The sequence below is a fragment of the Octopus sinensis genome, linkage group LG21 (assembly GCF_006345805.1).
Source record: "Octopus sinensis linkage group LG21, ASM634580v1, whole genome shotgun sequence".
NCBI classification, from domain to species: Eukaryota; Metazoa; Mollusca; class Cephalopoda; order Octopoda; family Octopodidae; genus Octopus; species Octopus sinensis.
The window spans coordinates 24,391,995-24,404,620 of NC_043017.1; the positions used below are offsets into that span (position 1 = coordinate 24,391,995).

General features: G+C 33.6%; 1 protein-coding gene across 9 annotated transcripts in view; it reads right to left on the reverse strand.

Moving 5' to 3' along the window:
* Window positions 1-4,165: 4,165 nt before the first annotated feature.
* LOC115222864 (epsin-2) overlaps window positions 4,166-12,626 on the reverse strand; it is a 114,764-nt gene continuing 106,303 nt past the window's right edge. For 8 of the 9 annotated variants that reach the window (XM_029793227.2, XM_029793220.2, XM_029793221.2 and 5 more), the window contains 2 exons: window positions 10,161-10,247; window positions 4,166-4,547 (listed from right to left, as the gene is read on the reverse strand). In XM_029793227.2, the coding sequence (XP_029649087.1) occupies window positions 4,342-4,547; window positions 10,161-10,247 (293 nt within the window). In that variant the 3' untranslated portion in view covers window positions 4,166-4,341. The remainder of the gene's footprint in view (window positions 4,548-10,160; window positions 10,248-12,626) is intronic. The other variant, XM_029793228.2, reaches the window with a different exon arrangement.

Consider the following 12,626-nt stretch of genomic DNA (forward strand, 5'->3'; position numbering starts at 1 on the left):
AAATTGTCAGAAGCTGCTGAGAATGAAAGCCATTACATCTGCAGTGGTTTAAGTGAGAATGAGCATTGCGGGTGGCAGAAACATCTGGCCCAGAAGCCACAACATCTGACTCAGCAAGGTTTGTGTTGCTGTATGGGAGTTTTGTTGCTTATAGCAGTAGATGGTTCCAAACAGCTTTAGTGCTGTGACGCCAGTGATCAAAGCACCTATGGAGCTGCTTCACTGCCTGATGAGAATATCGATTCCTGCATTCAAAGACGGAGTACAACAACATCCTCAGTGTTTACCCCTCAAATGTTTGTTTGTCCTGATTTTTGTCTTTTGTTTAACTTTTAAGTGAATGCCAGACTCTGAAGTACTTCTATGAAATGACAAATGACATATTTCTCATATATGTAAATAAATAATGAAACTATAATGAAATATAAAAAAAAGTGTTTGAGTTAAATAGAAACTAGCGACGTTATATGCCAATGACTTCGGGGAAATTGAGTGCCTGTTCATTTGCCTTAATTGCAAAATTCAGAATATTTCATGTGAGCTAAACATGAACATATGTGTGTGTGTGTATATATATGTATGTAGAAGGTTGAAAAGAAACACACAAGTTGATATATATGGAAAAAAAAAGTCAAAGTAGAAAATGCTAAAATAATTTTATAAAAAACATTTCAGCACCCGTTTCAGTCATAGACTTTTTCAACTGTAAGTACGGAAAGCAATTAAATCTGGGAAAAATTAAATTTTAAAAAATTTAATTTTTCCAAAATTTCATTGTTTTCTGTACTTACAGTTGAAAAAGTCTCAATGGCTGAAACCGGTACTGAAATGTTTTTTATAAAATTATTTTAGCATTTTCTACCTTGACTTTTTTTCTTCCACATATACATATATATATATATACATATATATATATGCAAACATATACATGTGTGTGTGTGTGTGTGTATACATATACATGTACATACAAACATTTATGTGTACATATATAAACTTTTCTTTCTACCTGTGTAACATGTTTCCTAGTTCGCTTTTTTTGTTTTTTCTTTTACACACACCTTATCTGATTATTATCTTTATTATCAACATGAGCTTAATATACAGATTAACAATAAGTTTCTGTTAATAATAAACTAAAAAGTCCCTTTCAGAAAATGCCATGGTGTCAGATGGGGGGGGGGTAGAGATGAACAGTGGGACGAAAGGGGCAGGTAGGGGGTGGACTAAAGACTGGAGAAAAGCTGGGTACAGAAAGGGCATCATCAGAGAAAGAAGTGGGGGAGCGTTGGAGAGGGCAGAAAACAATACTTTCAGTGTGTGTGTGTGTGTGTGTGTATAATAATAAAATAGTTTGATTTTAGTTTTGATGTCCACATCAAATATTAGAAAATATGCAATACAGGATCTTTGTTTCTTTATTTTTTTTTTTTCATTTTTTTTTTTTTGTTTTGTTTTGGCAAATTCTGGAGGGAAGAGGTAGAATTTGAATTGAAATGACGAAAAAAAAAAAAAAGGGAAAACAATCCCCACCTTCCAAATGGTATTCACAGATATCTTCCCACTTTCTTGCTTGCAATTTCGCCTCCTTTTTTATCATTGTTGCCTTCAGTATTGGTTGCTGTCAATTTAGAAGTTGACCACGTTTCTGATTTGTCCCCACCAGTCCACTCCACTCCCCAATAAATTTACTTGTTTTTTTTTTTGTTTTGTTTTTGTTTTGTTTCTGGGTTTTTTTATTTTTAATTAGTTGAGAAGCAAGTGAACATGCAGGCAATAAGGTGTTGCTGTTGTTGTTGTTGGTTGCTGCTGTTGTTGTTTGTCTCTAGCAAAGATATACATGAAGCCGAAACTGTAAAATGTTGTCATTTATACGGAGTGAATGATAGCGTTAAGTACAAAATTTACAGAAAAGCAATTTTTTCAAAGATATTTCAGAACTCATACCAACATAGCAGGATATTATTATTATTATTATTATTAATGTCTCATACTATATTTTCAAAAATAAAATTAAATAAAGTTAAAAATAAAACAAATAAGCAACCCCCCCCCCATATATATATACCTATGGAAATATACACACAAATGTATATACATTTGTATATACACATATACACACACACATGTATATATAAACACACATTCATATGTATATTTAAACAGACAAACATATGTAGATATATTACACACACACACACACGTACATATATATACACATATTCATATATATATATATATATATGTACACACATATTCATATATATACACACATACATATTCATATATATATATATATATATACATACACATACATATTCATATATATATATACACACACACACACACACATATATATATACGCATACATATACACCCAAACATACATGTGTGTGAAGGAAGGATGAAAAGATGAGGATATGTCAGACTAGAATCTCCAGTATATTTTAAACACACACACACATACATACATACATACATACATACATACGTACATACACACGAAGTAAAATCTATAATAAAAGATTTATAAAATAAGGAAATAGAATTGTAGTAAGTAGTGATTCCTTCAGAAGAAGTACAGCAGACATTCTTCCATTGTCACCTCAGGTTAAAAAATTGTATGTGTGGATGGGTGTATATCATACACCATACATACATATGAATATGTGTGTGTCTATATATATATATATATATATATATATATATATACATATATATATATATACATATATGTATGTATATATATATATATGTATATGTATGTATATATATATATATATATATGCATGTGAGTGTGTGTATGAAAATATAAATGCAATCCGAGCCATATTTTGATTTTTATATATCAATATTTTAAGTTTTATTCTTGCTGCTGTTACGGTTAAAAAAAAAAAAACAAACCCAAAATAAACATAAAATGTAAAAAAAAAAAAAACAAAAAGAAAAAAAAGAATAAGTAATGGCAAAAACAGAAAAAAGAAATAATTCAAAAGGTTAAATAAATGTAAGAATTTGGGTTGGTTAAAGACGAAAGAATCCAAGAATTCCATTGATGGCTTCAAGTAACGAAATAGTTTCTTCCCGCCAATAGGATTAACTTTGCATATTTATTTTTATCTTTCCTTTTCAATAGCCACTAGGTATATAAGGAAGAATGATTGTATGTATGTGCATGTGTGTGTGTGGTGTGTATAATTGCACTGACTCACACACATACACAAGAGTATGTATGTATATTCACACATACACAAGATTATGTATGTATACTGACATACACATTCTCTCTCTGTCTCTCTCTCTCTCTCACATACACACACACACATGCATGCATACACTAACACTCACTCAAAAGTATGACAGTGTATTCACATCCCTGGATTCACAAACATATATATACACATTAGAGCACGTGTGTTTATTCACAAACACATATACACGTGTGTATATTCGCATTCATACACACACACACACACAAAGTTATATGTGCTGTGTTTGGAGTTTTGTTGGTGTTTATTAAAATTTCACCCAAGATCCATCCCCTCTCTCTCTCTCTCATATTGTGCAATTCTGATTCTTCAGGTGGGAAGAGTAGCAAAAGACAATCAATATCCCACCCCGACTCCACCTAATTTTTTTTTCAAAATTTCTTATTAAAAATAACAACAATAATAAATGAATATAATAACGACATTAATAGTAATAATAATATTAATGAGAATAATAATATTAATAATCATAATAATAATAATTATAATTATAATGGTAATCATCAGAACAAACAAAGGTAAAAGTTTGTTATATTCCTTATTTCTTGTTTATGTAGCACCACCACCATCTCTGGTCACCATCCTCATCACCGCCATCATTGTCATCATCATCATCGTCATCACCACCACCACTACTATCATCACCACTATCACTAAAACAGACTGTGATGATACAGATATCTTATTTTTGTCATTGGTTAGTTTTTACAAGTAGCAGTATTCAGAGTTGTTGCTTTGTCTTTTCGTGTTGTTTTTCTTTTTTATCTTTCCTCACCATTTTTTTTTTCCCAACTTGGTTTATTTGTTTTTTATTTTTAAATATATTTGCTTTTTTTTTTTCCCTTTATTTTCTTTCTTTCTTTCTTTCTGTTTTTTTTTTTTCTTTCCTCGTCCGTTTGTCTTCTTGTTCCATTTTGTCGTTATAAGGAAAAAAAAAAAAAAGGGAGGAGAAGATAGAAAGGAAAAGAAACAGGAGTTTGGTTTTCAAAAAAAAAAAAACAACCAAAAAACCAAAAGAAACCCTCGAACGGATTCCTTAAATCGTCATCGTTCATGACAGTCAAACAAACTGCTGTTAAAGAAACGGATTGCTGGGTTGATTTGGCTGCTGTATACCAGGCTGTAGAGGTGTATTAAATGGAATGAGAGGTCTTGGGAGCACGTCAGCATTGTTCACCGAGGTGAAACTCTGTTGTTGAGACTGCTGCATTTGACGCAGGGGCACTCGGGCTGTAGATTGTTCAAAGGGGTTCGTTCCACTTCCGGTAAATGGGTTGGTGCCTAAAAAGGACAAAAATAAAGCAAAAGAAAAGAAAAAAAAAAAAGAAAATTATATTAAAAAATTTTTTTTTTTTGTGGAACGAAAAGAAAGAAAAACAACTTTTTGTTGTTGTTAAACAGTCTTAAAAATAAATGTTTAAAATTAATTACTTATTTTGATATTACTAATTGACCTCAATTAGTATTTGAAAATGTGAAAGAAGAAAAAAATTGATGAAAATAATATCCACAAATGATACAAAAAACAAAAAGCAATTAACTATAATTAATGGTTTCAAATTTTGGTACAAGGCCAGCAATTTTAGGGGATGAATAAACTGATTTTAGGGGATGGATAAACCGATTACATCAACCCCAAGATAAAAGGCAAAGTCAACCACAACATGATTTGAGCTCTGAACAAGACAAACAGGAAGGAAAACTAGACATTTTGCCCAACTCACAATTCTGCCAGCTGATAAATAATTATTGGTTCTAGGTTCAGTCCCAGTGCATGGGTTGGACAATTTGACTGAGGTCTGGAAAACCAGATGGCTGCACCAGGCTCCAATCTGATCTGGCAGAGTTTCTACAGCTGGATGCCCTTCCTAATGCCAACCACTCTGAGAGTGTATAATATATATTGGGTCACTATATATATATATATATATATATATATATATATATATATATATATATATATATTGGGTCAAAGAATAAACCCATCGCTGGGTCTATTCGTTGACAGAACAGCCTTCACACAGCACTAAAGCAATGTGAGATGAAGTGCTTTGCTTGAGAACACAACATGCTGCTCAGTCTTGGAATTGAACCTACAATCTAGCAATCTCAAGTGCAACATCCTAACCACTAGGCCACACACCTTCACAGGGTTTATACAAATGCATAAAAAACCACTGAAAGTTTCTTTATGAGGAGGGCACAAAGACCCGTGTTTAGAGTTGTGGTGGTGGAGAAATGAGTTGACATGATTTCTATGTGTTTCTGAAAAGCTATGGAGATTTGGTAAGAGAAATGATCAGTGACCCAATTTGGATGGCCTACTCAGTTCTCCAAAGCTTCTTTACATATGTAGTTATGCAATTTAGCAACAGTCCCATAAGAATGTTTAGAAAAAATAAGAGCACACTGACTTATTTTCTAGGATTTTTTCTTAATTTTTTCCTGCATGCAGTATAAGATTATGGTATCACACAAATGACAACAGTGGCTCAGTGGTTAGAGCATCAGGCTTACAATCATGAGCTAGTGAGTTTGATTCCTGGACCAGTCTGTGTGTGTTGTGTTCTTGAGCAAAACACTTCATTTCATGTCGCTCTTGTTCATTTAGCTGTAGAAATGAGTTACGATGTCACTGGTGCCAAGCTGCATCAGCCCCTTTGCCTTTCCCCTGGATAACACCGGTGGAGTGAAGAGGAGAGGGGAGACTGTTTTGCAAGGGCTATTGCTGGTCTTCTATAAACAACCTAGCCTGAACTTGTGCCTCAGAGGAGTAACTTTCTAGGTGCAATCCTATGGTCATTCATTACCCTTTTTACAACAGTTTCGCACTTGGGGACATGTAAACCACCTGACTTCATCCCACTCACTGATAAAAGAGCTTTTTTTTCTACTTTTAAGAAAAATGGTTAACAAAAGTATCACATACACAAACATGTGAGCAAAATGGATGGGAGGTAGTCAAAAAAGAAATATAACTCCACCTTAAAGAAATTGGGATAAGCCTACCATAGCATTGTGAACACTGTCTTGGAGAGGGTGATGGTGAAAATATAGGCAGCTGACAGGTTAATAATTATTCATGAAAATCAAGGAAAACCTCATGTTCACTTGCATAGAGAGAAGAAAATCATGAAGGTTCACATCAACTTTTCTCTTCGTATCAATTTTAGATACAACTTGTGATGTCTAGGAAGGGTGTCTCAGAATAGCAGTCATCTCCAGTCATTTCTGCCTGTACCATTAAACTAACTGAATAGCTAAGATACCTAAGCAAAGCAAGGAAGAACCAAGGGACAGTAAAAACAAACAAACTAATTTTCAGATTAGGCGCAAGAGTGGCTGCGTGGTAAGTAGCTTGCTTACGAACCACAATTTTCCAGGTTCAGTCCCACTGTGTGGCACCTTGGGTAAGTGTCTTCTACTATAGCCTCAGGCCAACCAAAGCCTCGTGAGTGGATTTGGTAGACGGAAACTGAAAGAAGCCCGTCGTATATATGCATGTATATGTTTGTGTGTCTGTGTTTGTCCTCCCAACATTGTTTGACAATGGTGGTGTGTTTACGTCCCCGTAACTTAGTGGTTCAGCAAAAGAGGCCAATAGAATAAGTTGACTCCTGGGAGTCGATTTGCTCGACTAAAGGCGGTGCTCCAGCATGGCCACAGTCAAATGACTGAAACAAGTGAAAAAAAAAAAAAATATGCAGGAAGATAATTTTTGAACACACACGAAAGCTTGCTTCTTCCCATCCACATGATTTTGGATCAAGTCTCACTTGTATGTACATATTAACAGCATGTAATATGTACGTACCACCTGCCAGGTATGTGTTTAATAATGTAAAACTGGTATATCCAATAATGTTACACCGCTCTATCTGGTGGATATTTAAGCAATGGGTTCATGGACGATTAATGGGTTGGACGGGAGCTGATCAAGGAGTGAAAAAAATGGCATATACACCCATTACCCATCTGTCCTCTTCAATCTCATTGTTGTTTTGCATAGGCAGACTCAGAAACGAAATGTTATAACAAATCGGTGCTGGCAATAAATTTCTATAGAAAATCTGTGGAGATAACCATAACTTGCCAATTTGAATGAGAAGCATAAGTTGATTGCATCAACCCCAGTACATGACTGGTACCCACCACCTTAATAATAATAACAACAACATCAATAACAATAATAACATAAATATCAACAATTTGGAAGTGTTCATTCACTGAGCAAAATACATATATATATGAATATAAATGTTGAAGTTAATTGGTTAAAAAGAATTAGTGGATTTAAACAAGCATCGTTATAGCTATTATATACTTAATCAATATAAAGAGAAACAATATCATAACATTTATTTAATTTATAACAGTGAAAACAAAACAATCAAAATACTTCCAGGGCAAAATTTCACCATCAAAATATATTAAAATAGAAAAAAAAGAGAGAGAAAACTTTATTTTACCAAGAAAAATCCATGCACAAAAAAGCAATTACTATAAGCTTGAAAAAATTCAGACCACCAGAGTAGAGATTAATAATTAAAAAGGATGGGGGAGAGACAGAGAGAGAGGAAGATTCATATATGTTTATGTTTACTGTAAAACATCAATGTTTATAGCTTCCCAGATAGCTGTGAAGTCAAGGTGTTGGACCACTGACTGTATATGGTTGTGTATCCAAACCTTTCTTCCAGCCAGTGTGTGCTGTTGGTGTTGAGCAAGGGCTATAACTCTGCTCTGACTGTGAGAAGACAAAAAAAAAACAAAAAAATACTTGGACTGGTTTAGCAAAGTTAGCAAGGACATCCAGCTGTGAAAACAACACTCTCATTGAAAAGAAGAAGAAGAAGAAAAAAAAAATCCATACCAGCAAATGTTAGTATCAAGAAAATGGATATGTAAATGGTACACGCAAATATACGAAACACCAGAAGAAGAAGAAAATGGTAGCAATTAAAGGGGAGGGGAACTGTTAGAAGAAAACTTAACAAGCAAATAGTTCAAAAGAATCCAGATATGATGCAGTTTGTGTGCATATGTAGCAAGTTTGTGCAAAAAAAAAAAAAAATTATATATATAAATATTTATAAAATACATATATATATTTTAAAATACACATATAATATATATATAATACACATATATAATACATACATATATATATATAAATACACATATATAATATATATAATACACATATAATAATATATATATATATATATATAAAATACACATATATATATATATATAATAATATATATATATACACATATATAATATATATATATAATACACATATATAATATATATATATATATAATACACATATATAATATATATATATATAATACACATATATAATATATATATTATATATATATATATATATATATATAAATAAATAATATATATATAGTACACATATATAATATATAATACACATATATATATATATATATATATATATATATAAATAAATAATATATATATAGTACACATATATAATATATATAATACACATATATAATTATATATATATATGACATATATGCATTTAGATGAGTGAGTGATCAGAAGATGGCATTGGTGAATTTCATTTTTTTGGTAAGTAAATAATTAATATAGTGAAGAATAAAGTGCTAAAATATTACAACCAAAACGCAACATGTATAGCAAACAGAAAATGCATATGATGCAATTGAGAATACACTCGGCAACATACACACACGCACGCACATAAGTGTAGTAACTATACACTGAAGGCACACAGAGGATGAACTATTTAAAACATTGCTCCCACCTGTAAGTATAGATATTGTTTAACATTTGAAGTTGTGTTGGGTGAAATCTCATGAAGCAGAAGCAGAAATACAATACGTTGCAGTCTCCAAACAACTCAACAATAAATAACTATGGTAGTCCTTGTAGGATTACAAGGATGTAAAATGCATAGTGGATAGATATGTCTCTAATCTTATACTATGAGTGTTGTTAAATGCCCGTCTATTTCAAAACCCACAAGCTCATCAAACCAGAGCTTATACTAGTTTTCAAAGCGATAACAAACCACCCCAGCTTCTATTGATTCAAACTTTCTGTTTAAAAGATAAACAAGTTGAAACCTTCCATCAAAATTTCATGTGAAATTATATTCCAAACACTATTTTAATAATGACTGTTATTTAGCTAAATTCGTCTGAAAGAGTTAAAGTGATAAGATTCTCTCTTGTAAAGTCAGCCCCAAGTTGCCAACAGGTACTCCCTTTCATCTAAGTAGTATGGAACAATAGGAAATGTATTTTATTCAAGGACATAATGTATGACCTGGTCCAAGAACCAAATATGTGGCCTAACAATCACAAGCCCAAAATTAATTGCTAGCTGTCATGTTTTGTTAAGAGAGAGTGAGTATGTCTGTGTGTGTTTATTGATATCTGTGAACATAACAGAAAATATTTGTAAATAAGATTAGCAAATAACAGACAACTCCAATTGCAGTGTGGCCATTTCAAATATCTATTTTGATAAATTGACATGGTTGGACTAGAAAGACAGTCAGGAGGGGGGGAGATCACCTACTGTCCACTATTGAGTAGGAGCCAAAGGATCTTCAAACACATTTCACTCTAACTAGTGAGAAAGGGTTTACTTAACAGAAATTGCTCAGGGATTAAGAAATGAAATTAGGTTGGAGAGGAGTATAAACAGGCTTATTTTAAAGTTAAAAAAAAAAAAGAGGCAAGAAGTTGGAAAGAAAAGGGGTGAGATAATAGGAAAAAAAATAAGTCTTCAAGCCAAGGAAAATATCAATAAAATTTTTGCTTTGTTTCTTTTCACCCCTATTCCATTGTTTGTGTTGCTCCTTCTGCAGATTATCCATAGTCTTACCTTCAAATATAGATGGTGATGTCCTGGACAGTTGACTGTATTTGTTGTCATTTTTTAGCTGATTAGGGTCACGGGCAGCATTCATTTCTAGGACAGATACATGAGAAGCAGCTGGTCAATATAGGGGTCAGAAGCACAAGAGGAATAACAAAGCTTAATTGCATAGAAGCTGACCACTTTGAGAGTCCAGCCATTCTTGTTCTTCTTAAAAATTACTGTTAATATTACTCGAGAAATTTAAAACCCAGATTATCACAATGCACATTTCATATATATATATTTCTGGCTGACAGAGCAATCATCAGATCGGTGTAGCAATTCAAGAGTATTTCAGGTATGTACAATCTGATGATTACTGCCTGACAAGAAAGTTGAAATAATAAAAAAAAAGTAGAGAAGTTTATTTAATTCTGATACAATAAATATCCATTCTGCTTCAAGTATCGTGCACTCTTTGCATTGATCATAACACCACTTGCAAATGCAAACATACAAACACACACACAACATTCACTTGGACAAAGCCTAAAAGTAAAAAAAAAAAGTGTCATCTCATTACTCTATAATCAGTAAAAATTCTATTCTTCTTTCTCCCTACAACAATTAATTAATAGATAGTTATCCTCCACTCTAGGTGATTGTGAAGAGAAGACATACAGCTTCAGGAGCCTGTCAACAATTACTAAGAGAATATTAAATGTTCATTCTGGTCTAATTTGAAAAGGTAAAAAAAAAAGCTGATATGAATTACACTTATTTTGCGGAAAAGTAGAAACAGTTATGTTTAGTATCAAAATTTCAAAGAATTGTGCTTTTATGATCTCCATTAGATAAATATATTTTTCAAAACTTTCATAACAAATTTTGTATAAGACATTCTAGATCAGAAGTTCAATAGCTCAATGCCTTCTTCTTTGCATTAATTATTTAACCACAAATTCACAAAAGTGTCTTGTTTACACTAACCAGATTATGGAAGTAATGTTAATTCATGAACATATTTATCTGTGGTATAGAACTTTTAGTCTCTCAGCCATAATAATTCTTTGTACTTGTATTTACTGCCATTGTATTAAATAAAATCTTATTTTTGAGCTCGTGTTTGTATCCATCCACTAATCCTGGGAGGATCATGTCGACAGAGTATAGGGTCCTCGGGTACTGCTTCTATAAAGGTCATATAAACAAAATAATCATCACAACAGTGGTGGTGCCCCAGCATGACTGCAGCTTTCAAGCTGAAACAAGTTGAAGAGTCAAAGAGTTTTTCCTGGCACAATTCCCAAGCATGACCAACTGAAGCTATGATATTATCTAACAATCTTGCTCTTGCTCTAGCCCTAGGTCTCCTGCCAAGTTGGCTTGGCTTAAAGAATCTGTCTAGTGATTCCTTCCTGCTGTATTAAATAATAATAATAATAATAATAATAATAATTGTGTACAGTGCTCAGGTGCACTACAACTCATCTAAAGTGTATATATAATCAGGTGTAGTTTCGGCGGATTTCGGAAAGCATGAGGGCCTTAAAAGATGCAGTGTCATGGCAGTCAACAACTGACGCAGGCAGTTTATTCCATGCTTCAGCAACTCTGAGCGTGAAAAAATGTTTCCGAAAGTCATGGGAGCTGTATTGTTTTCTGACTTTGTAGGCATGTCCACGTGTGTTAGACACATGGAGATCAAAAAGGTGTTCAGTGTTGTTGTTGGTGAGGTGGTTGATAACTTTGTGGGTGTTTACCAAGTCCGTCGCCAAACGCCGGAGCTTCAGTGAATCCATGCCCAGGGAAACAAGGCGCTCAGAATATGGTAGGTGTCTGATGGAGGGTATGCGTTTGGTTGCACGTCTCTGGACAGATTCCAGGAGATCAATGTTCTGTGCAAGATAGGGGTTCCAAACTGATGATGCGAATTCCAAGTGTGGTCGTACCATAGCTGTATACAGTTTTAAATAGATGGCTGGAGAGCGGCTAACAAAAGACCTGCTGAGTGATGCCAAGACACCCTCGGCCTTCCTGACAATCTTAGAGATATGCTTTGACCAACGCAAATCACTGCTGACAGTGATGCCTAGGTCACGCTCGCAAGAGGATTTCTTGATATTCTAACCATGTGTCCATGGTACCAGAGCTGTGATCTATTTTATACTTTCCAACTTCAGTAATGTTACTATTCAACAAATTCATCCTTGAAAAATTATTAACCACAGTAATAAAGTATCTGATGTACAAAAGATAAACATGCCACTGAGTAAATCATCATCATCATCATCATTTAACGTCTATTTTCCATGCTGGCATGGGTTGGATGGTTTGACTGAGGTCTGGAGAGCCAGTGGCTGCACCAGGCTCCAATCTGATCTGGCAATGTTTCTACAGCTGGATGCCCTTCCTAACGCCAACTACGCTGAGGGGGTAATGGGTGCTTTTTACATGCCACCGGCACAGGAGCCAGTCAGGCAGGCCTGG